Genomic DNA, 27,766 nt, shown 5'->3' with positions numbered 1-27,766 from the left:
GAGAGTATTGAAATATTCAAGTCCAAAAGATACCAAGGTTAAGGACAAGGGGTTCAGAAGCAGATGAGATGCAGTGGGCAGAAACAAGCGCTGGCTTATCTCTTGATTCCACCCAAGTTTTGACAAAACATTTCCAATCTGAACGGTTAAGTTTTGCAATCCACAGATGATGCCACACTTTTTTTAAGAAAAGTATTTTCTGTTACCCATTCCTCAGTAGTGAGCTTTCTAATTTTGACCGGAAACATTGGAATTCTTTCCTTTCCTCTTTTAAAGATACTCCGGTGATATGCTCTGGCCTCTTTTTGTGCAAAATTCCTGAGCTAAAAATGTTCTTCTGGATAATCCTTTCCCTGGACTTATGTTGGGAAACCAGGTGATGGAGAAGTGTAACTGCATGCTTTGGCTCAGAGCTTGAGATTATAAAATTGTGTGTGCAAAGTTTCCAGTGTGGCATGGTACGGTATAGATTGCACTCATGAATTGCTTTGGGATATTTCACTACAGTAAAACTGGTAACTAAGTACAAGAATGAAAAAAAAAATAAAAGTTTCAAATGGAGGAAGAGTATGGCTGTCCTGACCCCACAATATTCCAATCATTGCATTCACACCTTTACATCTAGTTCACCCCTCTGAAAACTTTAATTTTGATCAGTGAGAACAAACAAGGGGTTGCCTGTGGAAGAGCTCATCCAATTATTTTTAATAAAGCCAAAAACCCACTTTTAGTCCAACCTTGGACTTGCCAGTACAAAGACTGCCAGTACTGTAGCAGCTTCATCTCAGCTTCTGCATCTAAAACTGGGCTCCAATAAGCTTCTACCTTGTTGTGCATGTCAAGGTAAAGCTAGCTCCACTAAATTTCATGACAATCTCCAAGCACATCATAAATATTACCTGCTGCCCATGTCCCATAACACCTGATTCCAAACAGCACATTTAGCCAAGGAATTTTAGGAACTTAAAATATGGATATTTGATGAAAATAATTAAATATTTTAATAGGCTTTCATTCATTTTGTTTGCTATTTATTAACTTTCAGCAATACTGCTTAGTAACAGGGTTACCATAGCAAAGGCAAAGTAAGATGCTTCATGGAGAATGGATAACTATTACAACTCTAATTAATGCATCACAATAAAAGTTTAGCTCTCCATGCTTCACTTAAAAAAAGTTATTGGAAGCAGATGCAAACAATTCAACAAAGAAAAAAATTACAGACAGCTGTTATTTATAAATTACATAAATGATGAATGTACAAGTTAGTTGAAAACTGATCGATTTCAAAATAATTGCTGGTTTATGAACTTGCATTCATCTGCACTAAGCATTTCAGAAGCCCGGTCTGCTGGATGCTCGGACTGCGTTGAATACAAGATTGCATCAACATGAGAAGAGCACAGGTAACAGCTGTGGAGTAAGACAGGCCCTGTCCTATTCTGCAAAGGGGTGGAATTGGAATATAATGGGTCCTGTAAGATGCAAGGAAGTGGAAAAGATTATATTTTTCATGATTATTAAAATAAAATGACATCACTGCAACTTGAATTTGTTTATTTATCAACTTTCTGCTCCTTTGAAAAAAGTACAAAACAACTTCACAGTAGCACTTTCATACACATTTTAAATTTTATAAAAATTAAGTTAATGCTGAACCTACTGCTGAGAGTTAGCCTAAAGGTTAAATCTACAGCTATTCAAAGACCTCAATAATAAAAAAAAGTTAGTATTTTCACCTTCCCTCTCCTCCCAGAGAGAGATTAAATTTCTTGTTCAAGTATGATTTCTTGACCACGAGTCATTATCCAGTACCTTAACTAATAGATGAATGCCCATATGGGTAAACAGTGAGCTACTTCATTTTAAAGTCACATTTCACAACTTTTAAACCATCAGTAAGTTTGTTATTTAGGTTTAAAGCTTGGCTTACGTAGCCACAAATAAGTCAAAGACTAACGGAAGTTACTCTTCATCTCAGGAAGACTGGTATACAAAAACAAGTTACGTTTGAGATATACCAAAGATTCAATCAGATCCCATCAGCTATATTACATTCCAATGCAATGAGCTAGAACTGAATGCATGTGTGCGTACGTATGTGCAAAACAATGTTGAAATCACAAGAATGATAAATGGTCCCGAAAAATTAATTATGAAAAGTTGCATTCCCTTGCATTTAGGTGATCTAATTTGAGGTATTTAAAATGATAGGATTCAAAGCAATGTAGATACAGAAAAGCTTTTACCTTTGGTGGAGAAATCCAGAATGAAGTGGGAGCCTGATGGTGCAAGACCATTCAGGATCAAGTCAGGGAGCATTTTTCAGTGGAAGCTGGAATTCGTTCCCCTTCCCACCCCCTGTGGATATTGGCTCAATTTCAGTTTACGAAATAGCAATTGACAGATTAGCTAAGAGTCAAGTAAGATACAAGATACAGATAAACCATTTCTAAATGAATAGCACAACAAGCTCAAAGCTACTCATTCTCGGGTGTACTCTCTTCATATCAGTCACAGGTTCAAGCCATGTTCAATAAAAAAAAACTCTAGTTGTTAACTTATTTGGTATTCCATGGTGAATCTACCACTTAGGTAATTAGCCACAGTCCCTAAAATACCATAGGCTTTTCTCTTTATTGTACAGAGACAATTAGCTAGATATAACTTTTGAGGGGCATCACTGTGGGGTAAGACAAGGAAGCCTAACAGAAATAGAACCTGCATCATAGTAAGATTCCAGATAATTCTGTACCCATCTAGATGGCCAGAATCTTTAAAAATGATTTGTTTGAAACATGGCACTTAAAACATCCACACTACCTCTGCATCAGAATAGGAATGCCAGCCTGTTCATAGATTAAGACTTGCACCCACAAAGTTTGACTTTGAGCAAAGGGTGATACAGTATTAGGACACCACTAGATTTGAAAAGGACAAAAAAAAAGATGAAATGAGTGGGCAGTAGGAAGACTAGGTTTCACAAGTGTGAAGATTTCCCATTGAAATGAGAGAAATTTGAAGAGCTATGTTTTGGCAGATCCTTCTTAACTGGATTCAAAGTTTAAAGGTTGTTTTTTTTCTCCTAAATTTGATCCATAACCTAGTTCATAAACAATACTAACACTGAAACAAACTCAAAATTACACCTCTTCATTTGCTACACTGCTGGTGGACTCATTAGAGTTCTGTTTTTCTAACAGCTTATCAGCGCAGATTAAAGTTATATCTGTAAACCAGGATAAAGCACCGCTTTCAAAAAAAAATGCAATGTGACATTTCCTTGATTAGTGAACAAAATATTTTGGTCACTGTTGAAGTGTTTCAAGAAGTTTCAGAGTACAAGGAACAGAGTAAAATTGCTATTCTAATAATCAAATAGCATTAATTTGTTAATTTTTCATTTCTTGCTCTTAGTATTAAAGTTTAATCAACCCTCCAACTGAAACAAAATGATGAATGGTGTTATGAATTTCTGGTGGCCAATTAGGATGTCAACTCTCAGCTATAGCTCAATCAATACTGGATCCATTCTGAGAAAAGGGCATATACATATGCTTGTAGTTGGTACCCTTCTTGCACTTCCTAGTGAATAAAAATCAAAATCATAAGTTGTTTCAGCAACATGTTATACTATTGCGCCATGGTCATCTTTCCTCCTATAAAGTTCCATGCACTGACTAAACACCTATAATAATCACTAAAACAAAGCTTCATCATGGCTGATCTTCCCAGGCTTTTACTGCTCTCAGCATCAATACAAATTATTTATTTGTTCTTGTTTTTCATTCTTTTACCTTCATTTTATAAAAATGGATAGGCAAACAGATGTTATTTTGCACAGTCAAACCAGATTCAATTTACATAATAAAGTCTACATACAAAAACAAAAGCTAAATTGGGCTGTTGATTGACTATCTGATAAAAAACAGCCAAATCATAGGGTCTACTTCTATGTAATGCACTATTTTTGTTCAAAAAGGAAGAAACTAATTTGTGCACTTTAGTAAATGGTGTTTATAGCTGTAAAGTACAAGGCAAAAGGTCATAAAGGCCAAAGTCAAAACCGATTTGTAAAGGAAGATCAATCAGCTAATGACTCTAATAATGTCGAATGTTGAAAAAGCCGACACTAGTTGGACTCTCCTTCACTGTTACTGTGACCAAGTTGGCGGTTACATCAGTGACAAACACATGCTCGATCAGACTGCGGGTGGGTTTCCAGTCTTGGTTTGTCTGGACTGAAATGGATGGGTTTGGAATGCTCGAAAATGAAGAGTCATGATCAGAATCCGAACTCATTGTCTCCTCACCTGTGCTCAGCTCTGTTGGCATGTTGCTGTTTTGTTTAGATATCTCAGATGAAACATCCTTTTTATCAATGTCATGGATTTGGTTGTCAGAATGAAGAATTGCAGTGTTTGTAGTCTCCTTATCGGCTTTAATCTGATTCTCCTTCTCAATACTATCCTTTCCACTGCTCTCACACAATGCCTGACTATTGCCAGCCTGTGAATTTAATACTTTATTAGAAACATGAGCGTTCAATTCAGTTGAACACAGTCCTGCAGTTCCAACACTTCTAGAGATCACAAATGACAAACTACTGATGTTTTTTGAAGTCAAACCCGATGGACTAGTTCCACTTTTTGAACTCAGTCCTGTTTTGTTGGTACTTTGTAGATTTAAGGCATGTGAATTTAATCCTGAATTAGTGTTCTGAGAGTTTGGCGTTGGTAAGTTCCGTCCAAGGGTACCAGTACATTGACCATTTGCACTCTGGGAATTTGATCCTGAATTAGACGAATTACAAACACCAGAATTGGACTTCAATGGTCCAGAAATGTTCAAACCCTTTGAGTCACAGTCTGATTTGCCCAACTCTGCATTTTTAGCATTTCCTGGATTCTTGATTAAACCAATCTTATTTTTCTCATTCATTCCCTGTGGATTTATCAGTGTTGTATTCCCAGGCTGCATTTCAGAAGCAGTCTTATTCAGTGTCATTGTGCTGACAGAATGTACGCTTGACGAATGCTGGCCTGCTCCTGTACGGTTTGCTGCTTGCAAGGCTGCCCTGGGATTACTGGATTTTGCAGAATTAAAAATGCTCTGATTCAACATCCCACTAGATACATTTACAGATTCCAAAGTGCTCTTTTCTGAGACATTGTTATTCTCACTCAAAAGTCCCTGTGGTTTTTCTAATTTCTCTTTTGACGATTCATCTGTTCCAGAGTCACCACTTGTATCATTTCCAGATGTTTTCAAAGTCTTTCCTGGTTTAATTTTTATGTTCTTCCGAAGTTCAGTGCAAATTACTTTGCTGGTCCGTTTCTTTTTGCCAGTGTCCTTCAGATCTGTTTTGGTTTGGCAGATTTCGGTTTGGATTCGTTTTTGAGGGTTACGTTCAGATTCTTCCCGCCGTTCATTGCTCCGAAGTGTGGTCTGTGCCTGATCATCACTTTCCTCTTCGTCCTCCTCCTCTTCCTCATCATCCTCATCTTCATCCTCTTCAGAAGAGCTACTTGATTTTGAAGAAAGGAGAGCCTCTTGTTCCTAGGTTAAACCAAAAAAAAGGACAAAAGCTAAGTTGCTCCAGGAAAATGCCACAAAACAAAAAAAAATTCTAAGTGTTAGAAATCCAAAACAAAAACAAACAATGCTCCAAACAGTCAGGTCAGACCACGTTTTTTGGAGTGTACAGGCAGACTGGGATCATGAAAAGCCAGCACATTCTGAAGAAAGATTCATGCATGAAGCTCACTATTCTGTTCATTGAAACAAATGTTTGACCATTTACAGCATTTGTTTTTACATTCTTTAAGATGCATATTGATTGTTAAAATTGAAATGTCAATGTATAGATCTTGGTCTTTTGTCAAAATTGATTTATGGTGAAGACAATTTTATTCCAATAACAAAAAAAAAGTTTATTTGCCCAGTACATAAATGAATCTAACAGGGTCTTGCAACTCTGCACCATGAATAATTAGTGAATTAAAACCATTGACTATTACAGGAGGACTAGAATTAATTCATGTTGAAAGCTAAAGATATCAATTATGGAAATGTGAACTTCTTTTTATAACCTTTTCTTCAGTAACAAGTTCATATGCTAGTTCCAGACTAAAATTAACACTACTCCAAAGGATGCTATTTTCTTAGCATCCTTTGGAGATAATGAAATCTCATCAATAAAATAGTGGTTTTTGAGCAAAATTATCTAGAAACATACTAGCAACAGGCAAGACTCCCTGCAAGTGAAAACACTAAATCATACTTTTTGTGCAACAAGGGATCCTCCCCCACATTTAGTGGTACATCACTTCCAGAAGTGATCGACATAACCCTCAAGACTGAGTTTACGGGTTCAGGAAATAAAAAACAATTAAAAGGCTTTGTTAAAAAAATAAAATGTTGGCAATTTTACTTTTAGTGAAAATAGAGGGGAAAAAACATTAAGAGAGGAATTTAACTCCATCTGCTTCATGGTGGTAATAGACTGATTGCTCTATTTTTCTTCAGGCCACTCTCCCAGCAGTCGCCAAGTGCCTTCTTGATGGAAAGATCTTTACTCTTTGTTAATCATGATAGTATGGTTTTAGGGTCCGATGCAATTTTAACTACCTACTGGGTAAACTTAATCAGCTGCTGCTCAGCTCAGTAAAAAAGAATGGCAGCTGGACAGAAAGACAAAGCATTTAAGTTGCTTTATGGACACTAAAGGTTCCCTGCTACCTTTGCCATTGTATCCACTTCTGGACTTAGCTGGCATATCGCACCCCATCAGAGCAAGAGTTGCAACAATACACATATTTGAGTCATGCAGCTCACCAATTCTATATTAATAAGGCCAGGTCATTGAAAAGTACCTCTCCTCTTGCCACAAAGGCCAGGCAATGAGCCTATACACTGTTGACCAACAGCTAAAATCAACTCTAATTGTGGGCAATGTTACACCATATACTGTAGAGCTAAACCCAAATGGCTTCAGAAGTACACTTTTCTTTGGGTCATCAATGCAAGGGATGGAAACAAAAGCCATCCAAAGCTACTATTTTTGAATACCTACATTTGTAACGAGTTAAAAGAGAAGAATTAGCAAAATTAACAAGCAAGTTTCTGCCTAGTTATACAATTAGAAGATTATGCACAATGCTGGCAGCAGGGTAGAGCAAAAATTTTAAACTTAAAAACTAATTTTTCAACTCTTCCAAAATCAGTACAGAAATATCACTTCAATTGGGAGCATTTTATTTTTTGAATTTGAAGGACAAAAATCTTGTTTACAATGAAAATGCAACAACAGCACCAAACTGTCTAGATATTTGTCTCTTCCCCATTATTCTTCTGGATTGAGACTGAGCTCTACAATGCAAATATATCTACATGAGATTCAATTTTCTTGTAAAACCAAGTAACTAATGCAATCAGGTGTCTAGGTTTTATTTATTCATTTACAGAATGAGGGCATTGCCTAAACCAGAATTTATTACCCCTAATCGCCCAATGGGCAATTAAGAGTTAATCACATTGCTGTTGGGCTGGAGTCACACATCGGCCAGATCAGGCAAAGATGGTAGTTTCCTTCACTAAAGGGGTCAGTGAACCAGGTGGATTTTTTCAAACAATAGACATTGGATTTGTGGTCATCATTAGATTCTTAATTCCAAATTTTTTTAAAAATTGAAGTGAAATTCCACCATTTGCTTTGGCAGGATTCAAACCCAGGTCCCCAGAGCATTACCTGGGTTGATGTATCAACAGTCCAGCAATAATACCGCTAAGCTGTCACCTCCCCATACACTAAATGTTGCAGATTCCTTTAAAAGGTACCAGCTAGGGTAAACTGAACACTAATAACACGTTTCAGACAGCAAGATTTTTAAAACTGCTCATTCTGTCAGTCAGTTCCAATAATTGAAGTTTATTTCAAAAAAATTGCAGCAATTTCAAAATTCAAATATTTGGAGAAGGTTAACAGTGTGAACAGAATATAGTTGTAGCAGTTTATTATTGTTGTAATAAAAGAAATAGATTTAATAGAATTAAGAACACTGCAATTGTGATTCCATCTGCCATATTTGTATCAAATAACAATCAGCATCTCCTTTTCTGTATTTCTTTCAATTTTTATTCCTTTTCTTTCTACCTCCTTTGCTATGGGAGCAATAAATTAGTTTAGTTATTTTCAATTTGGATTTGTGTTCAAACTGACAGAAAACTCAAAAGTAAAATATCGTACAGAATATCTTTGAACTGTCAAAAATCAATTTCATGAAGTAGATATTTATAAGGACATCCAATACCCAGTGGCATATTTAACAATGTTCTGTAATGAGGTATGTCACTGTATCGTGACATTTTGAATACGTGTTGCAATATAACTCCACCTTCCCTCATTCAGCAATTGGGCTTATGCTTATTTCTTTTAGAAACGATGAAGGTCTGTTAAAAAAAAAGCCATATTTTAATTCTGCAAATCTCAGCATTTTAAGTAGTAAACAGTTAACGGCCTCAAACACTTCTGTAATTAATAATTTTAATGATTTCATTCAGGCAATTACCTTTCATACCGAAAACACTTTATGCAATAAGTTACTTTGTCAAGTGCAGGAGCTATTATGCAGATAAAATCCACAACCATTCTCAACTAATATTCTCTCAAAACAATAATAATGTGACAATGTCATACTGTTCTGTTTATTTAAAATGTTGTTAATTGATGTATGGATGCTGACCAGGTCACTGGACAGCATTCCACTTGTTTGTCCTTTTTTTTAAAAAAAAAAGGAGAAAATGGTGCTGCAAAGGTAGTTCAGTATCTTTAACTGAACTATCAGAACACTTCAGCTGAAGGATACTACTTCAACAATGCAGCATGTCCTTTGTACCAAAATGGGAGTGTCATTCTAGATTAGTTGATGCTTTCCTCAGCAGACAATTTCTACAGAACTGATACAGTATTGGAAGCAGATCACATTTTACTTACTAAAGAGTTAACTAGTCAAAAATTGACTAGTGAGTGAGGTTTCAATTAGATTTATTTTAGGTAAGAGACAAGAGATCAGTGTTTCTAGTGCCTAGTAATGACATTTGTAGTAAACCCAAAATGCCCATTTGCTTAATTGATATTACACAACTTTACCAACTGTAACTTGCACTGGAGTACTATTAGAGTACAAATTATACCACTGCTTCAGAGAGGTATTATTTGACACCAAATGACTGAGAAGTTAAGGCAAATAACCAAAAGCTTGGTTACGGGGAGAGTTGAAAAGAATCCTTCAAATAAAAAAAAGAAAAAAGGAGGGAAAACAAGGCAGTAGGATTTAATCAGGAAATTCCAAGTTAGAATTGGAAGAGTGTTAATATCTATGGAGGGTAGTAAGGATGGAAAACATATGGAGGGGAGAGGCCATGGAGGGATTTGTTAATAAGGTTGAGAATTTTTAAATAAAAGCATCACTTGCCAATCCTTCAAAGAGCAGAGTGTGATAGGTAAACGGAGCTGGATTAGAATTAAGACATGGCAGCAGATTTTTGGTTGATCAAGATTATGCAAGGTAGAAAGTAGGAAGCTGGTCAGGACTGCACTGGAATAGTCAAACTAGATATAACAAAAGGATAGGACGAGGATTTCAGTAGTAGTTGAGGTGAAGTGGCTGTGATGTGGGTTGACGTCACAGAGATACAAAATAGTTTTTCAATGGAATGGCTGAATGAGACGAGTTCAAGGAGAGAGCAGAGGGAAACTTGAGCTAAGTTTGGACTGATGGGCTGGGGAAAATACAGAAAAACAGATTATAAATAAAATAGAGACCAAAGTTACACCATAATTCTTCATATTTTGAAAGCAATGGTGGAGAAGATAGGACCTTGTGGTGGTGATTATGAAGACAGACAGTTTACAGAACAGAAAATAAACTGAGGTTTATCTTCAGGACAATTATGCAACAGTCAACAGTTTTGGCAGGATAGAACTGGTCATTTATGGTCTAGCCAGGCCACAGTAAATGCTTACATTACTTGTCCATCATATCCATTCAAAAAGTTGAGTTTTAAGGGAGTAGGAGAAAGTGAGGACTGCAGATGCTGGAGATCAGAGCTGAAAAAGTGTTGCTGGAAAAGCGCAGCAGGTCAGGCAGCACCCAAAGAGCAGGAAAATTGATGTTTTGGGCATGAGCCCTTCTTCAGGAATGAGGAAAGTGTGCCAAGCAGGCCAAGATAAAAAAGGTAGGGAGGAGGGACTTGGGAGAGGGGCATTGGAAATGCGATAGGTGGAAGGAGGTTAAGGTGAGGGTGATAGGCCGGAGAGGGGGTGGGGGCGGAGAGGTCAGGAAGAAGATTGCAGGTTAGGAAGGTGGTGCTGAGTTCAAGGGATTTGACTGAGACAAGGTGGGGGGGGAAAATGAGGAAACTGGAGAAATCTGAGTTCATCCCTTGTGGTTGGAGGGTTCCTAAGCGGAACCTGAGGCGCTCTTTCTCCAACCGTCGTGTTGCATGGTCTGGCGATGGAGGAGTCAAAGGACCTGCATGTCCTTGGTGGAGTGGGAGGGGGGGTTGAAGTGTTGGGCTATGGGATGGTTGGGTTGGTTGGTCCGGGTGTCCCAGAGGTGTTCTCCGCAAGTAGGTGGCCTGTCTCCCCAATATAGAGGAGGCCACATTGGGTGCAGCGGATGCAGTAAATGATGAACGTGGAGGTGCAGATGAATTTGTGGCAGATATGGAAGGATCCCTTGGGGCCTTGGAGGGAAGGTGGTGGTGGAGGTTGGGGGGGGTGGAGGAAGAAGGGGAAGGCACAAGTTTTGCATTTCTAGCGGTTGCAGGGGAAGGTGCCGGGAGTGGAGGTTGGGTTGGTGGGGGGGGGGTGTGGACCTGACGGGGGAGTCACAGAGCGTCTTTCCAGAACGCTGATAGGGGAGGGGAGGGAAATATATTCTTGGTGGTGGGGTCAGTTTGGAGGTGGCAGAAATGACGACTGATGATACGACTTATATGGAAGTTGGTGGGGTGGTAGGTGAGGACCAGTGGGGTTGTGTCCTGGTGGTGATTAGAGGGGCGGGGCTCAAGGGCAGAGGAGCAGGACGTGGAGGAGAGCATCGACCACATCTGGGGGGGAAATTGCGGTCTTTGAAGAAGGAGTCCATCTGGGTTGTTCGGTATTGGAACTGGTCCTCCTGGGAGCAGATGCAGCAGAGACAAAGGAATTGGGAAAATGGGATGGCATTTTTTACAGGGGGCAGGGTGGGAGAAGGTGTAGTCTAGGTAGCTGTGGGAGTCGGTTGGTTTATAGTAAATGTCCATGTTGATTCGATCGCCTGAGATAGAAATGGAGAGGTCTAGGAAGGGGAGGGAGGAGTCTGAGACGGTCCAGGTAAATTTGAGGTCGGGGTGGAAGGTGTTGGTAAAGTGGATGAACTGTTCAACCTCCTTGTGGGAGCACGAGGCAGAGCCGATACGGTCATCGACGTAGCGGAGGAAAAGGTAGGGGGTGGTGCCAGTGTAGCTGCAGAAGACGGACTGCTCCACATATCCGAAGAGGCAGGCATAGCTGGGGCCCATGGCTACTCCTTTGGTTTGGAGGAAGTGGTAGGATTGGAAAGAGAATTTGTTCAGAGTGAGGACCAGTTCAGTCGGTCAAAAGAGGGTGTCAGTGGAAGGGTACTGGTTGGTACGGCAGGAAAGGAAGAAGCGGAGGGCTTTGAGCCCTTCGTGATGGGGAATGGAGGTGTACAGGGACTGGTTGTCCATGGTGAAGATAAGGCATTGGGGAACGGGGAAGCGAAAATCATGGAGGAGGTGGAGGGAGTGGGTGGTGTCCCGAATGTAGGTGGGGAGTTCTTGGACTAAGGGGGACAGGACCGTGTCGATGTATGCAGAGATGAGTTTGGTGGGGCAGGAGCAGGCTGAGACAATGGGTCGGCCGGGGCAGTCAGGTTTGTGGATTTTGGGCTGGAGGTAGAAACAGGCGGTGCGCGGTTGTGGGACAATAAGGTTGGAGGCGGTGGATAGGAGATCCCCTGAGCAGAGGAGGCTATGGATGGTCTGGTGGTGGGAGGTGGGGTCATGGTCAAGGGGACAGTAGGAAGAGGGGTCCGCGAGCTGGCATTTAGCCTCAGCAGCGTAAAGATCAGTGCGCCAAACTACCACCGCACCTCCCTTGTCTGCCGGTTTGATAGAGTTTAAGGGAGTAGCCAAGATGGAAGAAATTCAGAGAGGCATGAATGGTCTGAACATGTTGAAATCTATGTTGATTTTTCTCATTAACTGAAGTACACACTTTTGTTTTAAAAACAAAAAGAAATGGGTTAAGGATGGGCAAGTTAGAAATTGCGAAAGAAACCTCTTCATACTATGATTTGTGACACTATTACACAATTAAATCAGGATATGCAACTTCTCACTGATGACTAAAGTATCTGTAAAAAGAAAAAAAGGAAACAGTTCACAAAGCAACTTTTGTAAATTCATGTATGGAATGCAGGAAGTTCATTGGAATGCATGCACAAATGAATGCATGATTTACTGTCAAATACGTTTAAGGAGATACAATGAAAAGCATTTTGTCACAACAATCTGGTGCCATTTTGAGGTAAATAAAAAGTACTTAGAGCTCATTTTCAACACCAAGTCCCAAACGTGGCTCCAGGACTTCTGAAAGGTCCCCACTCCGAGCCTATCGCAGCCTGCTCCACGCACAAACACTGCTGCAGTCGAGTTGCCCTCAAAGTGAGCCACTTACTTTGAATCACTATATGGTGAAGTTGCTACAGGATTCCGTCCTAGTAACATTGCCATTTCTTCAATATTTGTTCAACTCTCATCTATTAAATAGAATCCAATGGCAAAAATCAGAGTTGCAGTGATGTTTTGAGTGTTCTTCACCACAAGGCCTAACAAGATCGTTCGCTGCATTTTACCAAATTAGCCTCACTAACTACCTATCCTGACTCACCACTCAGCAAATATCCACTGAGAGACCAGCATCTCTCATGGCCACAACACCTTTAAAGAGGTGAGAAGTTGCTATGTATTTGAACATGTAATGGCATTAGACAGATGCCTTGCTTGCTCAACATTTCTGGAAGGTGTCAGAAAAAGGGAAGATGGCACCATAATTTTCTGACAGGAAGCCAGAGGTACTGGTCAAGGGATCTTCTTGCTGGAGGACACAGTCACTCGACCAGACCCTGAGAGCCTGACCTGCCACCACCTGGGTTAGCATGGTCTCCACTGTGTACAGGAATGGCCAGCACTGATGTAGGAAGGTCATCTCCATTGCACCAGGGTGAGTGTCACAGTTCTGTCATTTCATACATTCACACTTGCATCCAAGCCATTGATCTTGGCACAAACTGCAGTGTCCCTTTCTCACAATGAGGCAGGGTAGTGACAGAGGCATCTAGCCAGAGGAGGAATCACACAGGGTGCTCAAAAGTTTCTTCTCAACAGTCCAAAGGTAACCAGGCCCTCCAGCTCAACCTTGCCTGACCTTTCTTCCCTTGGAAGTTCACACCAAGGAGGGTCAAATTACTTCTAGGGTAAGATGAGCCTTAGTATGTCTAGCCCACTCAGACACACACTCCAGAGTCACACGACAAAACCTTCATGGGCAACACTGCCAAACCAGTTCCTTCCACTCCAGGTGTAGGACCAGGAAGGACATTAGCATACGGTGGGAAGGAGAAGAGGAAGACGACCTACTAAAAACACTTCAGCAGTATTAGATGACAAGGGCAAAATTATTTATAATCCATTATATAAACTTCATTGATTTAATCTTACATTGGTCTTTGAGAGTCACTGTGTAGGCCTGAATGACTTAGTGACATAATCAAGGCCACAGATAAAAGTTCCATGAATGGAGGTCTGAGCCTAGGGCATTGTCTGGAAGCAAAGAGGATCAATGCATGCACAGGCTATCAGGTCACATGCATACCTTTGGCCCTCCTCAGTCTGTGGCAAAGTGGAACAATGGATTAGGAAATTTAAGGATTAGGATGCTGTAGGTCTTTGTCATTTAGAGTGCATGGACCAGTGTTCAGTGCCTTTCCCTTAAAAAAGCCCTGGCATCTGGGTGCTGCAGCCCTGTCCTAACAGGAGTCAGCAGCTACCCCAATCACTCTTAGCAAGAGTGCAGCCATTTTCTTTCCCATGACACTTTGGCTTCCAGCAAAATGTAAGGTAATAGTGAGCATTCCTCATCCAGTGTCTTGCAGCCTCTGCCTGAATGTGTCACGGAGCCCTGAATATCTAAATTCCCTTCCTAGCAAGTCTTTCCAGTGGCCTCAAATTGTCTCATATCCTAAATTTGTATGCACGCACCTTCCTACAAGTACAGAGACCCTAGACTGCTGGCTGTAAATTTCCATAAAACCAGTCACTAAACTCAGACTAGCTACTATGGAGCCACAGGACTGACTGACATGCTCAATGGATTGCAGAGGCAAAGCACTGGAATGTAATCACCCAGATTGATGCCTGACCATTGCTAAAACCCTGGACTGGTATATTTGATGTACTGCGCTGGGATGCTTTGACCGATGGGTGCCTCTATAGACCTAAAAGATATGAGGGACAACTTTTTTGCTTTAGAAACAGTGTGGTTAGTGTGTGGAATGAGCATCCAGAGAAATTGCAGATGCAGGCACAGTTAGTGTTTAAAATACATTTGGATACGTGCAAGAATAATAAATATTGAGGAATATGGGCCAAGTGCAGGCAGATGGTATTAGTTTAGTTTGGGATCATGGTTGGCATAGACTGGTTGGATTGAAAGGTCAGTTTCTGTGCTGTATAATGGACTTTGCAGCACAACTCCCCAATACTTACGGCAAATGGAGCAGAAATGAGATTGCCTTACTGTAAGATGTACGATGGGAGGACTGTTGAAGAGCTAGGCAAACTGCCTAGTTGTGCTAAATTTCACAACAAACCAAGGAATGGATGGTGCAAGCAAATAGGTAGCCACTAAGTGAGCAAGCTAGCAGCACAGATGTGGCTGGGCCCCTTCAGTAGCCTTCCAATGCTATTTGCCAGTCTATTTACAGAGTTCCCCACCACAGATGACATCATGGCAGTAAGAGATTGGAATCGGTGTCTGCCAATGTCCTTCGATACGGGGCATGTTCAAATGGTACCTGTGGATTATAGCCTTGGGTGCAGTTTGATCAAATGGAACATTGAGCAAGTGACAAGCTGAATCCACCAAGAACCAAGTCTTGTTTCCACATCCGCTTTTTTCGATGTCTAGCTTGCTTGGAGAGTTTGGCAAAATGGAAACCTGAATATTATAAAGAGGCTGCTAACAAAGCATCTAACATGCCATAATCTCGCTTAATTGGCAACTTGCTGCTGCCTAGCTAAAACTCACTAATTCTTTGCAAAAACTCAGATTCTACCACACGTCTCATTACAGTCCATGTCACTCAGACCCCTTAATATTCAGCCCAACATTTATTTTATTGAACTTTGATCAGTTCAAGAGCAATGTGATATGCTCATACAGCTCATGGTACAGGAGTACCTCTAGACCAAAGGGCATGGGTTCAGATTCTACCCGCCTCAGAGGTAGGTCATAAGTTAATTTAGAAAAAGAATCTACTAAACAAGTTAATTTGGAAAAAAAATATGCAGTTACTCCATAGGATTAAGACATAGAAGATCAGTCAGTCAGTCCGCCCATCAAGTTTGTTCTGCGACTCAATGGAGGTCATGCCTGATCTGGTAACCTTCAACTTTGCTTTCTGCCTCTACCTATAATCAGATTCCTTTGCTGGTTAAAAATCAGTCTCAGCCTTCGATATACTTGACAGCCTTTCGTAATAAAGAATTGCACAGGTTCACTACCTTCAATTCCTCCTCATCTGTCTTAAATGTGTAACCCTTTATTCGCAGATTATGCCCTCTTATCCTAGAGGAGAGAGAACAATTTTAGTGCATCTACCCAGTCAAGTCCCCTAAAGACTACATATATTTCAATAAGGTTATCATTTTTATGTTCCAAAAAGAATCAACCTCTCCTCATAAGAGGGCCTTTCCAAACCTGGTAAAAGTTCTCTGGACTGCCTCCAATGCCAGTATATTTTACCTTAGATAAGGGACAGTAAGTTATTCACTGCATGTCAATGGTGATCGGACTAATGTCATACAGTTTTAGCAAGTATTTTTATACTTTACCTCGGCTTTAAAAATGTGTTGCTGGAAAAGCGCAGGTCAGGCAGCATCCAAGGAGCAGGAGACTCAACGTTTCGGGCTCTGGCCCTTCTTCAGGAATGCCCGAAACATCGATTCTCCTGCTCCTTGGTTGCTGCCTGACCTGCTGCTCTTTTCCAGCAACACAGATTACCTCTGCTTTCCCTATTACCCAATGCACTTGGATGCTAGCTTGTGATTTGTGGACAAGGAGTCCCAAAGCCCTCTGTGCTGGAGCTTTCAGCAGTCTTTATCCATTTAAATAATATTCAGCTCTATTTTTCCTTCTGAAATGCATAACCTCACATGATATTCTCAATTTTTGTTATGACCTCTCCCTGGCAAATCAAAGTTGACTCAGTCCCAGACAGGCATTGAAAAAGACACGAAATGTGTTACTTGCACCAGAACCCCATTCCACTCACCTGGTTCTGTCACCAGTGTTTAGATGCTTGGTCCAGTTCAATTGTTGATCAATGGTAAACCTCAATGTTATCATACTAGATTCAGTTATGGTAGTGCCATTGAAAATCATTGGGCGACAGTTACATCCTCTCTTGGAGATGGCCATTGCCCGGGACTTGTGCACTGCATTCAGGTTGGGGCTGATATTGAAATTAACTGCTTTGCTATCTAAAGAGTTAGGAACATTGCTGAAAATTGTGCAAATATCACCATCTCTGACACATTAATGACAGTTGGAAGGTTAAATAGCTGAAAACTGTTAGGGCTAGATCACTACCCTGAAAAATTACTGCAGTAATGGCCTGGGACTAAATGATCAAATAATAATTTGAACCATCTTCCTTTGTGATAGATATAAGGTCAGCTAGTGGAGAATTTTCTCCCAGATCCTCACTGACTCCGTTTAATAGAGCTCTTTGATGCTGCACTTTGTCAAATACTATCCTGATGTCAAGTACAGTCACTCTCACCTCTGGAGTTCAACTCTTTTGTGCCATTGAGACTCAGGTTTTAAATGAGGTTAAGAATGAAATGGTCTGGCACAGCCCAAATCACCAGCAAGTTATTGTAAGCAGGAGTTACTTTACAGCACTGTCGAAGACACCCTTCATCACTTTGCTCATAGTCAAGAGTAGACAGATAGGGTGGGAATTGGTTGGGCTGTATTTGTTCTGACAGGACATATGTTTCCATACTGCCAGGTATATACCACTGTTGCAACTTCGTAATACTTTCAAAAGCACTGAAAATTAAAACAAAGAAACTTTGGCCACTGTAATGCAGTTCATTGTAGAACATAAAAGGCTGATATTTTCCCTATTGTGCTTATGTCAGCTGTTTAAAAGAGTCGATTCAATTAGTTTCATTCCCCGGTCTTTCTGTATTGTCCAAACATTTCCAAATATATAGTCAACTTCCTAATTAAAGTTTAGAAGTCTTCTCCCACTATCGTGCAAGAGGTACATAACCAATCACAACTTCTCACTGCATTAAGTAGTTCTTTTTAAAATTATGAATTGGTGTCCTCCACATACTAACTGTCTAACAGTGGAAATGGTTTCTTTATTTGCTCTGGGTTTTGGATAACTATTAACCTTAACCTTTTCTTGTTTTTTTCTTTTTCCACATAACTGAAGTTCCTTATCCCTAGTATCTAATACTCAATCAATTTGAAGCTTAGCCAATAAATTATAGAAAGAACCAAGCAAACTTTGCTAAACCTGTCTCTATTAATAAAGCCATGGATTTCAGTTGGAGCTCTAAAAACTTATCCTGTCACCTTCAAAATTCTGTGTGCCTGAAATCAAAGCTTTTGGTTCCTGGAAGTTTAATATGAATTTATAAAATGTCTCTTTAGTGTTCCTTTCAAAATGTATCATTCCACATTTCTCTGCAATATACCTGCCCATTTCACTACCAACATAAAAGAAATGAAACCCACACAAGGGCTACAAACACATTATAGGCTCGGTTATAGATGGCTAGGAAATCACAATGGAATTTTCACTTTACCAAACATTACACAATAATTTTTTTTTGATCAGATATTACTTTAAGCTTGTCTTTTAGAAAAAAGGAACAAACAATTACATTGTCCACTAAGCAAGCAACTTGTATTTTAAATAAACTAGTAATTGTTATTTTCCACATGAAGTGATTCCATCAAAGCCTAAGCAGACATGGCTGACTGATACCCAAACTAAAAGACAACTTACAACAGGAGGTTCTAGTTTTCCTAAACTCCAACTCTAGGGAATTTGTCATTAAATATTTATAATAAGGCTCTTTACGACTCAGGACAAGATTTGAAATTGGCATGGGTTGCTCTTGCACGTTTGTTATTTACCCAAGTGATTAACCTCTTTAAAACAGATGGTTATAAATTCAAGTAACACTCATTCTCGGTGGTATTCCAAAAGTGGCTTGCTTGTAATTCTAATCTGACTGGAGCTAATTTAAATCAGAGTCACTGAAAAAAGAAATACACTTTGCACTATTAGTCTGACATAAAACAAAAGAAAAAAGCCATCATACCACATGTTTTCTTGGTCTGCCCCTAGGCCTCTTGCCTCGTTTCCGATTCTGCAGTTCTCTCTCTTGTTGGCTGCAATAAAGAAAAGTATCCATACTTACTCTCAGACACAATATTCATATGACTATTAGTAACTTAAGAACACTGCTCAAACTCACAATAAAAAAACTAGTGGAGCAAAAAAAAATCAAAACTTGGGAGGGGCAGTTGTGCTTTTAAGCTTCTAGGTAGTTAAGTGAACATCAAAATTAGTAGAAGGCACAGGTGGTCTACTCACTGCCTTGCCTGGGGTATTGAAGAGTTATGGAATTAAATGGAAGAAAACAACATTTAAACATTCCTACCTTCTTTGAAAAGCTAGCAGGAGCCGGGGATCAAGAATATTTTCTTCTGGCTCCCAGCTATTATGTCTAATCAGAAAAACAACATATCATTAACAAGATAAAGGAAAATGTAACTTCGCAATAGATTCTAAGATACAGAAATAATGTTCATGATTTATGCTGTAAAATCAGTGCAAACCTATTGATATTTCTACCTTTCGCCTGCTTATGAGGTACTGTGCACTTTTGCTTCAGCTGGCACTGAAAATTGGCAACAAGACCCAAGTCAAATAGATTTGTTTTAGCCTTTAAAAGTCTTCCTAATATTGAAATGACAGATTACCTTTCGTGTTAAGAGAAAACACATTGAACACAGTTTTGAATTAGATCTAACCTGACCAAAGCAGAGACTTTAAAGTTTGGCTAAATTTGCAACCTTGCTATGTTTACAAGTTATAATTTTTAACTGTTTAAATAAAGTATATTTCATCCATTTTGTAAGTGACCTGGCACTGTTTCAGAGTTTAATCCTGAATTACATTAAATAAACTTTTATATGGCCCATTGATAAAAAGCAAAGCAGCATTCAACAAATTGAGATTTTAGTGTTAACTCAGTTAATTTAAAAAAAACCCATCAATAGATAAAAAGGTCAAAGCTAAGAACTGCATTGACAAGGAAGTTATTACTTAACGTTAACTAAAGCATAATTTTCACACAACACAGTCACCAGCAAATTTGTGGCAAAGAAGTGATATAGAAAAATATTTCCCTTATTTATGTTGCTCAACACTTAATAAAAGGCACTCGTACTTAGATAAAATCTTTAAAATGTTTCATTGTTGTCTTAATATTAACAGAAATTAAGCTTTCACAATTTTTAACAAATGCACTCTTAAGTGGGCATGCTGTGAGAGCCAGCATTTATTGCTCATCCTTAAATTTTTGAAAGGGTGGTAATGCATCACCTTGAATGGCTACAAAATATATTTCACATTATGGCATTTATTACTCAAGACTGATAATTGCGTGATACTTCAATCAGTACAACAATGATTATACTTCAAGAATGCATCCCCAGCAACACAGTACATTGAGACATGTGAGGTTGGAAAAAGTATTACATAAGTGAATAACTTTTTTCTCTTCAGTTATAAAGATAATCTAAGATTGGAACAAAGTGAAAAATATAGAAATCTGTAAACATGAAAAAATAAATTAAGTACAGTGACAGATGTGATGGGAAAATAAAAGTGCCTCAAATCATTTAGTTTTTATATTGTCCTGTAATCTATGAATTAGAAATATATGAGAGCACTCCGTTACAAGCATTTTGAAAAGGACTTCAGATAAAGACAGTACAACATCGGTCTGCTGCAAGTTCTTTAAACATCTGCAAGCACTAGGACCCTGCAGTCATCTTTTGCATCCATTGCAATTGCCCAACTGAAGTCTCAGGTTTTCCTGCAGAGTGATACCAGCAACTATTTAGAGATGCGGTAAACCAGACAGGCCTAGAGCTGACTATTCACTGTGTGGAGGAAATATTTATTTTTCTTTCTTGTTCTACTGTCATGGAATGAAAGGTGGAGGAGACGACTTCAGGAGCATGCAACAAAGTAACCTTCAGCTCTGCACCAGTCTGGGTAAGAAAAAAATTGCAGATTCAGGCTGAAGAGAAGGCAGAGTGTAACAGTTCGGAAACAGAAACAATCTTGCCACATAGATTAGAAAATAAGGAAGCAACAGCAAAAAAAAACAAAAAAGCAAATGGAATGAATAAAAAGGCAAAACAAATGTCAACTTTGTTTAAAAAAAATGTAGGTTCAGTCATAAATAATTATATTTTATGTACAACCAGTTTTATTTTCCTAGGTCTCAGTACTCAAAGTTGTTTCCAGATAAGCAAAAGAGGCTGAATTCATTTTCTTCTGATGTCACAAGCAATGTTAGAACATGCTGTGGGTGGGGGGGGGGGTGGAAAGAGATTCAAGAACCAAATTATTGTGCTGCATAAAAGTTTTTATACCTCCTTTCATTTCCCAAAGTGCTTTACTGCCAATTAATAACTTCTGCACTGTTTCACTGTTGACAAACACACCTCATTCTCTACACTGGTCTTAGAAATAGCACCAATCAAATCTGTTTTGAACGTGGAGGGGAAAGCACTAGGAGAATTCTTTTCTTCAAATAATGCTCTGGGATCTTATTGCATCTCCCTTCACAAGCAGAGAGCCTCTCATCCAAATAAAAGAAATCTGAAAATGCAATAGAGCACAACACTAAAACATTTTGAACAAAAAGTTTGCTCTGATATTTTTCCATATAAAAGTGAAATTTATGTAGGCTTCAGTACATTTCCATAATGATCTTAGTTGACTCCATGATGGGATAATGTTCTGTAATTCCGTCATCGGAGATTACACGCAATTTCTTTTGAGGTCTACTCAGGGGACAACATAGATTTGCGAAGGTTTCTTAAAATTATGTAAGCAAAACTTCCAGTTGTTGGTTTGTACCAGGATTTATAGATTATCACATGGTTGAAGATAGTGAAACTGGCGAGCAAAAAATGTGAAATAAAAAAATGTTGTGACTACTCAGCAGGTCAGACAGCAACTGTGGAAAGAAATTGAGTTAATGTTTCAAGTAATTCTGATGGAATGTTATGATCTGAAACATAAATAAACATTAATTCACATTTATTAAATTTCACATTTCTAGTATCTACTATATTTTACTTTGACAGTAGAGAAATTGGGAAAAATCAGCTTGCCATATGGGCAATGGCAAAGGTGGCATTTGTTGCCTATCCAGTTTAATTGCCTTTGAATAGAGTGTTTGCTAGGCCAATTCAGAAAGCAGTTCAGAGTGAGTTACATCGATGTGAAGGCCAGAACAGGCAAGGTGAAAGTGGCTTATAATTCATATGATTTGAGATATTAAATAACTTCATGCACAGTAACAATTCTTGCAGATGTAACCCCATCCCTGTTGGCCCTCATACTTTTCATATTATGTTCCGCTCATCCTATGTCCAAACCTAGTAGACATTTTCTTGCGAGGAAAAGATAGAGAACTTGGCTCAAATCAAAACTGTCCCCTCCCAGATAAGCATTTTGAGTATTAAAGATTGTGATCGCACACTCCATTGTACCATCTTTGTTATCTAATGTTTGCTAATCATAGTCTATGCCACAATATCATGATAGTTCTTTGGACCAACTGTCCTCATCCTATCTTAGCCAGCTGAGGAATCCACACTGTTGCCATTATTCTATGTCACCATCTATCCACTTAAATGAACTGACCTTGTGGTGCTACTCACCTAGAGCAGTGTACAGTTTCTATCTAAAAGTATTAATATCTAAAAGTAACTTCAGATGAACTGCACAACTTATTTCTCCCCAAATATCTTGATCTTTAAGGAAAGCAATTAAAAAAAGCATTTTTTGTCATAATCTAAATTTTAGTGATGCTGATTTGTAACTGTCTCTTGATTTATCAGGCATCACTTTGACAGAATCAGTCATACAGCACGGAAACAGATGTTTCGGTTCAACTAGTCCATGCTGACCATAATCCCAAACTAAATAGAGGAACTTAGATTATCAGAACGAGATAGGCAGGCATTATTTCGTTTGGATAATTGATTATTATTGGTTGGATAATAGATTAAATGCCTTTCCTCTGGGGCTCGGAGGTTTTTTTTTTAAAAAAGTCTGCTCCCTGTTCAGGAGACGAGGTAGCAGCACACTGCGCGAGCCTCCGCCCACCCCAAGGCAGCCAGACTAGACATCAACAAGACTGCTTGCTGTTGTAGCCTCCAAAGGAGTCTCCAAATAGCACATACACACAAACCTTTTGGCAGGTTCCACTTTTGCCCTGTACAGGACAATGTTGGACAGATTAGATTAGATTACTTACAGTGCAGAAACAGGCCCTTTGACCCAACAAGTCCACACCGACCCACCGAAGCGCAACCCACCCAGACCCATTCCCCTACATTCACTCCTTCACCAAACACTATGGGCAATTTAGCCTGGCCAATTCACCTAACCTGCACATTTTTGGACTGTGGGAGGAAAACCGGAGCACTCCGAGGAAACCCACACAGACATGGGGAGAATGTCTGTGTGGAATTTGCAGTCGCCCGAGGCGAGAATTGAACCCGGGTCTCTGGCGCTGTGAGGCAGCAGTGCTAACAAATGTGCTACTGTGCCGCACACTAATCTGGAGAAGAGGTTTTAGGGTACACCCATGTAGAACTCCAGGGAAAGTGTGGGGTGAGAGAGAGGGCGGGCAGTCAGTCATTTGGAAATGGTGCCTGTTTAATCATTGTAAACAAAAAGACACTATCAGTGTTGGAAACACATCTTTGATGTAATGTTTCTATCAGGACCTCAAGAACTCCTTCGGATAATCAGGTATTCAGATAATTGATACTCGGGTAATTAAGGTTTTCTGTAGTTCTACCTGCCTGCACTTGGCCTGTATCCCTCCAAACATTTCTTATTCAGGTACTTACCTGAATATCTTTTAATCGTTGTAACAGTACCCACATCCAACCAGTCAGGACATTTACTCCATACACAAACCAGCGTGTAAACGTTGCCCCCATGTCTTTTTTTAAAAAAAACATTCTCCTCTAACTTGAAAAATATGCCCCCTAGTCTTGAAATCTCTCACCAAAGGAAAGAGACACTTGCCATTCACCTTTTCTATATCAGTCATGATTTTGTAAACTTCTGTAGGGTCACCACACAATCTCCTCCTATTCTACCCAGCCTCTTTAAAACTCAGACCCTCCATTCCTGACAATAACCTGGTAAACATGTTTTCTGAACCCTCCTAGCTTAATAATAGGTTTCCTATAGCAGGGCAGTCCTAACTTCCATACTCTCAGACATTGAAGGCAAGTGCGCTAAACACCTTCTTAACCATCCTATCTATGTGACACAAAATTCAAAAGAATTATGTACTCAAATCTGTAGTCCTCTGCTCTACAACACTACCTAAGGCCCTACTTTTAATTATATAAGTTCCACCCTTGTTTGTTTTGCCAAAATGCAATACCTCATTTATCCAAATTAAACTCCATCTGCCAGTCCTCAGCCTATTGACCCAATCTCTTCATAATGTTAGATAACCTTCTTCACTTTCTACTAGATCAATTTTGATGTCCACAAACTTACCATGATTTCTATATCCTCATCTAAATCATTTATATAACGAAAAACAAGAGGGGGCCCAGCACCAATTCCTGCAGAACTCTGCTGGTCACAAGCCTCCAGTTCCAAAAGGAACTCTCCGCCATCACCGTCTCCTGCCCTTAAGCCAACTTTGTATCCAATTCTCAAGCTGTAAGAATATTTAAAAAGGTGACAATCTGCTTTCAATTCTCCATGACTCTAAAGCAGCTGAGTAAAACGATGACAATCACATGCATGGTTTGATTCAAGGATTTGAAGCTCATCATGGCAGATAGAGTTTGAATTCAACAAAATATCTGAAATTAGGAATCTAATGATGACCATGAATAGATTGTCACAAAAACCCATCTGGTTCACTAACGTCCTTTAAGGAAGGAAACTGACATCCTTCCCTAGTCTGACCTACATGTGACTCTAGATCCACAGCAGTGCGGTTGACTATTAACTGCCCTCTGGCAATTAAGGATGGGCAGCAAATGTTGTCGAGCCAGTGACACCCTCATCATGAAAAAAAATGTTAAGGCCACAGATTTCCTAATCACAGGAGCAGTTTTGAAGTAAAAATACAACACTTGACAAAGTACACTTTAGTAGTAATATAAAATAACACTGTTAATGCATCGCATCCATACAATTGAATGTGAGGAATTAATTCCTCCACTTTTCCTGTCCAAAAAAAAAAAGAAATACATAGGAACATATGAAATAGGAACAGTTAGGCCATTTGATACCTCAAGCTGAATCTGCCTTTCAAATAGATCATGGCTGATGTCTTTCCTCAATGTCACTTTCCCTCACCATACCTATACCTCTTGATATCTTTGACATCTGAAAATCTGTCAGTCAATCTCAATCTTGAACTTAATGACTGAGCTTGCACAGCCCTCTGGTAGAGAATTTCTAAAGGTCAATCATTCATTCATCAATAGCCATGAATTTAACTAGGCACGTGACTTTTTTTGGGGTAAGTGGGGGAGAAGAGGAGGATCCATGTGCAGCAGCACCTGCTGAAACCAAAATTCAGTGTGTCAGCATGCATATTAGAACACATGGAACTCAAGAGTGGATGCACAGCTTAGAGGGTTCACTGCCATAGAAAGACGACGCACGTGCCTTCTCATCTCAGTCCCAAATCCCTAGCGAGCATTCAGAGATTACATCCCTGCCTCTAGACACTAGGACCCCTCCACTTAAACAACAATGTACCCTTCCGAGTACTGTAAGCATTTTATATCCTTATAGGTTCCTTGAGATCATAGGCCTAACTTCATACCCCAAGAATCAAATCTGGTCAATCTTTGAGGGTGGCTATTTTTGTTGTTGTTTGTTTAGTGAAAATTTTAAATTAAAGTATAAAAATAATTTAAAATCCTTTTAGAATAATTTTACTTCAAATGAGGAAAGCAAAAAAAAAAAACTGCATTTTGTACATTGGTGACAAGATCCAAATAAGATCTTAGTTTGTTAAACAATTTCCTACCTCTACTAAAATGTAATAAAGCATACTATAACATTTAATTGTAGTTTTGTCTTTCCCAAACAGTTGTACTGTAAAATCATTCCTCTTCAAAGAAAGAAATTGCCTTAGAGCAAGACTTTAGAAAAGCCTAGATTGTGAAATGTTTTAAGTGATTTTCACATTTTAAAAAAATTCACCACTAATTCATGAAGCAGAATCAACTATGTCTAACAAAAATAAATTGTCTTTAATACTTGAGATTAAGAAGCAATCATTTGAACAGGAAAGGAATGCAAAAGATTATACAGAGCTAGATAAAAGAGTAGAGAAATACACAAGGAATTGTAGCACATGGATAATGTTGCTAGCAAATTGATAAATGGCTGGCAGAAAGTGGCCTCAGGTTAGTTAACAATGGAATGTTTCAACCAAGATTCCATTTCTTTTGCATCTTAAATCCAAGTCTTGTCCTCACAACACCAAAATAAATCACTGGTGTGCTCTAGTTCTGAAAATTATTTCTCATTATCTGCTTGGCTGAGATGGCAAAAAAAAAATCAAGTTTAGTGCAAAAAATCTGGGTTTGTGCCGACAATATTGTACACAACTTCATTTTGTCTCCTTGGACTTGATTCTTCAAACCCCCAGCCTCTCAGCCATAAACATCAAGCAAAAAGGATGGCAAGGCAAGTCCTGTTACTGCTTGCAAGACCTTAGGTCAATATTTATACTTTTGTTTGCAACTCATTAAAACTCAAGTCCAGTACTCTGTAAAAGCAGGAGTAAAGACTTTATCACAACTTTGCACTTTGTTTAATGCAGAAAAAAGGTGCACTTTTGTAAGGGTTTGGAGTGGGGGTGGAGGAGAAGAATGGTGCACAGATGGAGGGTAAGTAAATTGCAGAACAGGGAACAGATTGTTATTGTGAAGCCACCTGATTGTATCAAAACAAAAAAAGGTTAGTACACTATTCACTTGCCTTCTCTCCCTTCCACCCTCCCCAAACAAAACAGCAGATGCACACTCGTTAGATGTAACGATCCATCCTAGAAATTTCTACAAACTTTAAAGTTAAAATAAAGTCAAATATTAAGCTATTAATAGGTATACACAATTTTATATGATAACCAAATTTTAAAAATTCAACCTTATTTGAACAATATATTCTGTAAACCCACAATCAGTCATTTTATAAATACCACACCATCACAATAACCTTTGTAAAGATGTAAAATATTGCCTCAAGAAACTAAATAAAAGTTGAGAGAAATAAGGATATATTATAAACTAACAAAGATATAAATAAAGGTGTTAGCAATCTAAAAAAAAGTGAAACCAGGCCAGAATTTAAGTTACAAGCAACATTGTATATGCCCAATTAAGACACTGCAAGAATATAGATTATTGGATGAAAGTAGCACTTTTTAAAAAGAGAAACCAAGATATATTAAACAATGGAAAACACAAAATCAACAATTAAAAGATTTAATGGTGGAGGTGGCAGGGAAACAAAACAAAAAGATGTCACTATAGTATCATGAAACAAAGTAGAGGGGAAATAGAATACGTTATGTTTAGTTTTGAATGGAAGTGATGAGAAGAAATAGGATGCGGGGGGGGGGAAAACAAAGGAAGAAGCTTTCAAACCAGCTCGTTGCTGGAGTTGGGAGCATGCACGCTGCTGCTGCTATGGTATTGTTAAAACCTGGTGCCACTCACTTGGAAGACCATCCTCTCCACTTCACCAAGTACTCCAGCTTCCCCTGCGGGGGAGGGGGAAAAAAAACAAGTCAGTCCCGTTACCACCGCCACTACCCCCCAACCCCCAATGATCAATACGAATTAAAACCCCTCTGCAACATCATCGCCGCGCGTGAGCCTCATCTGCAAAATTGCACCGAGTGCTCTTTTGTTTTGCGTCTCTCTTTCTTTCCCCAGACCTTCCTCAGCCTTTTCCTCAGAATGCATTCCGCTGCGAAAACTTGCTCTCCCACAGCGCTCAGCTCCTCCATCCCCGCGAGCTGCTCCACTTTGTGCTCGCGCGTTCTCCTCCTCCCCTTCACCCGTCACTCC

The 27,766-nt window shown here is 39.3% G+C and overlaps 1 protein-coding gene across 2 annotated transcripts; it reads right to left on the bottom strand.

Moving 5' to 3' along the window:
* Nucleotides 1-1,540: 1,540 nt before the first annotated feature.
* cbx2 (chromobox homolog 2 (Drosophila Pc class)) lies at nucleotides 1,541-27,766 on the bottom strand. Of its 2 annotated transcripts, none has more exons than XM_072558605.1 (5): nucleotides 27,634-27,766; nucleotides 27,413-27,456; nucleotides 19,042-19,107; nucleotides 18,700-18,769; nucleotides 1,541-5,559 (listed from the first exon to the last, which is right to left on the bottom strand). In XM_072558605.1, the coding sequence occupies exons 1-5, from the start codon at nucleotides 27,703-27,705 to the stop codon at nucleotides 4,102-4,104; spliced, it is 1,710 nt and encodes a 569-aa protein (XP_072414706.1). In that variant the 5' UTR covers nucleotides 27,706-27,766; the 3' UTR covers nucleotides 1,541-4,101. The 2 variants fall into 2 exon arrangements, with proteins under 2 accessions (XP_072414706.1, XP_072414707.1); XM_072558606.1 differs by lacking the exon at nucleotides 27,413-27,456 and adding an exon at nucleotides 15,856-15,919 and having other exon boundaries at nucleotides 27,634-27,716.

Source organism: Chiloscyllium punctatum, chromosome 39 (genome assembly GCF_047496795.1).
Source record: "Chiloscyllium punctatum isolate Juve2018m chromosome 39, sChiPun1.3, whole genome shotgun sequence".
Lineage (NCBI taxonomy): Eukaryota > Metazoa > Chordata > Chondrichthyes > Orectolobiformes > Hemiscylliidae > Chiloscyllium > Chiloscyllium punctatum.
The sequence above is the reverse complement of the archived record's forward strand: the minus strand, read 5'-3'. Positions and strand labels throughout refer to the sequence as shown.

Excerpts from the sequence above, each read along its gene's own strand:
- cbx2 (XM_072558605.1), bottom strand. The coding sequence starts at position 27,705 with ATGGAGGAGCTGAGCGCTGTGGGAGAGCAAGTTTTCGCAGCGGAATGC. Across the intron at positions 18,770-19,041 it reads CTGCTAGCTTTTCAAAGAAG|CCAACAAGAGAGAGAACTGC; the intron begins GTAGGAATGTTT and ends TCTTTATTGCAG. Across the intron at positions 5,560-18,699 it reads GCAGACCAAGAAAACATGTG|GAACAAGAGGCTCTCCTTTC; the intron begins GTATGATGGCTT and ends GGTTTAACCTAG.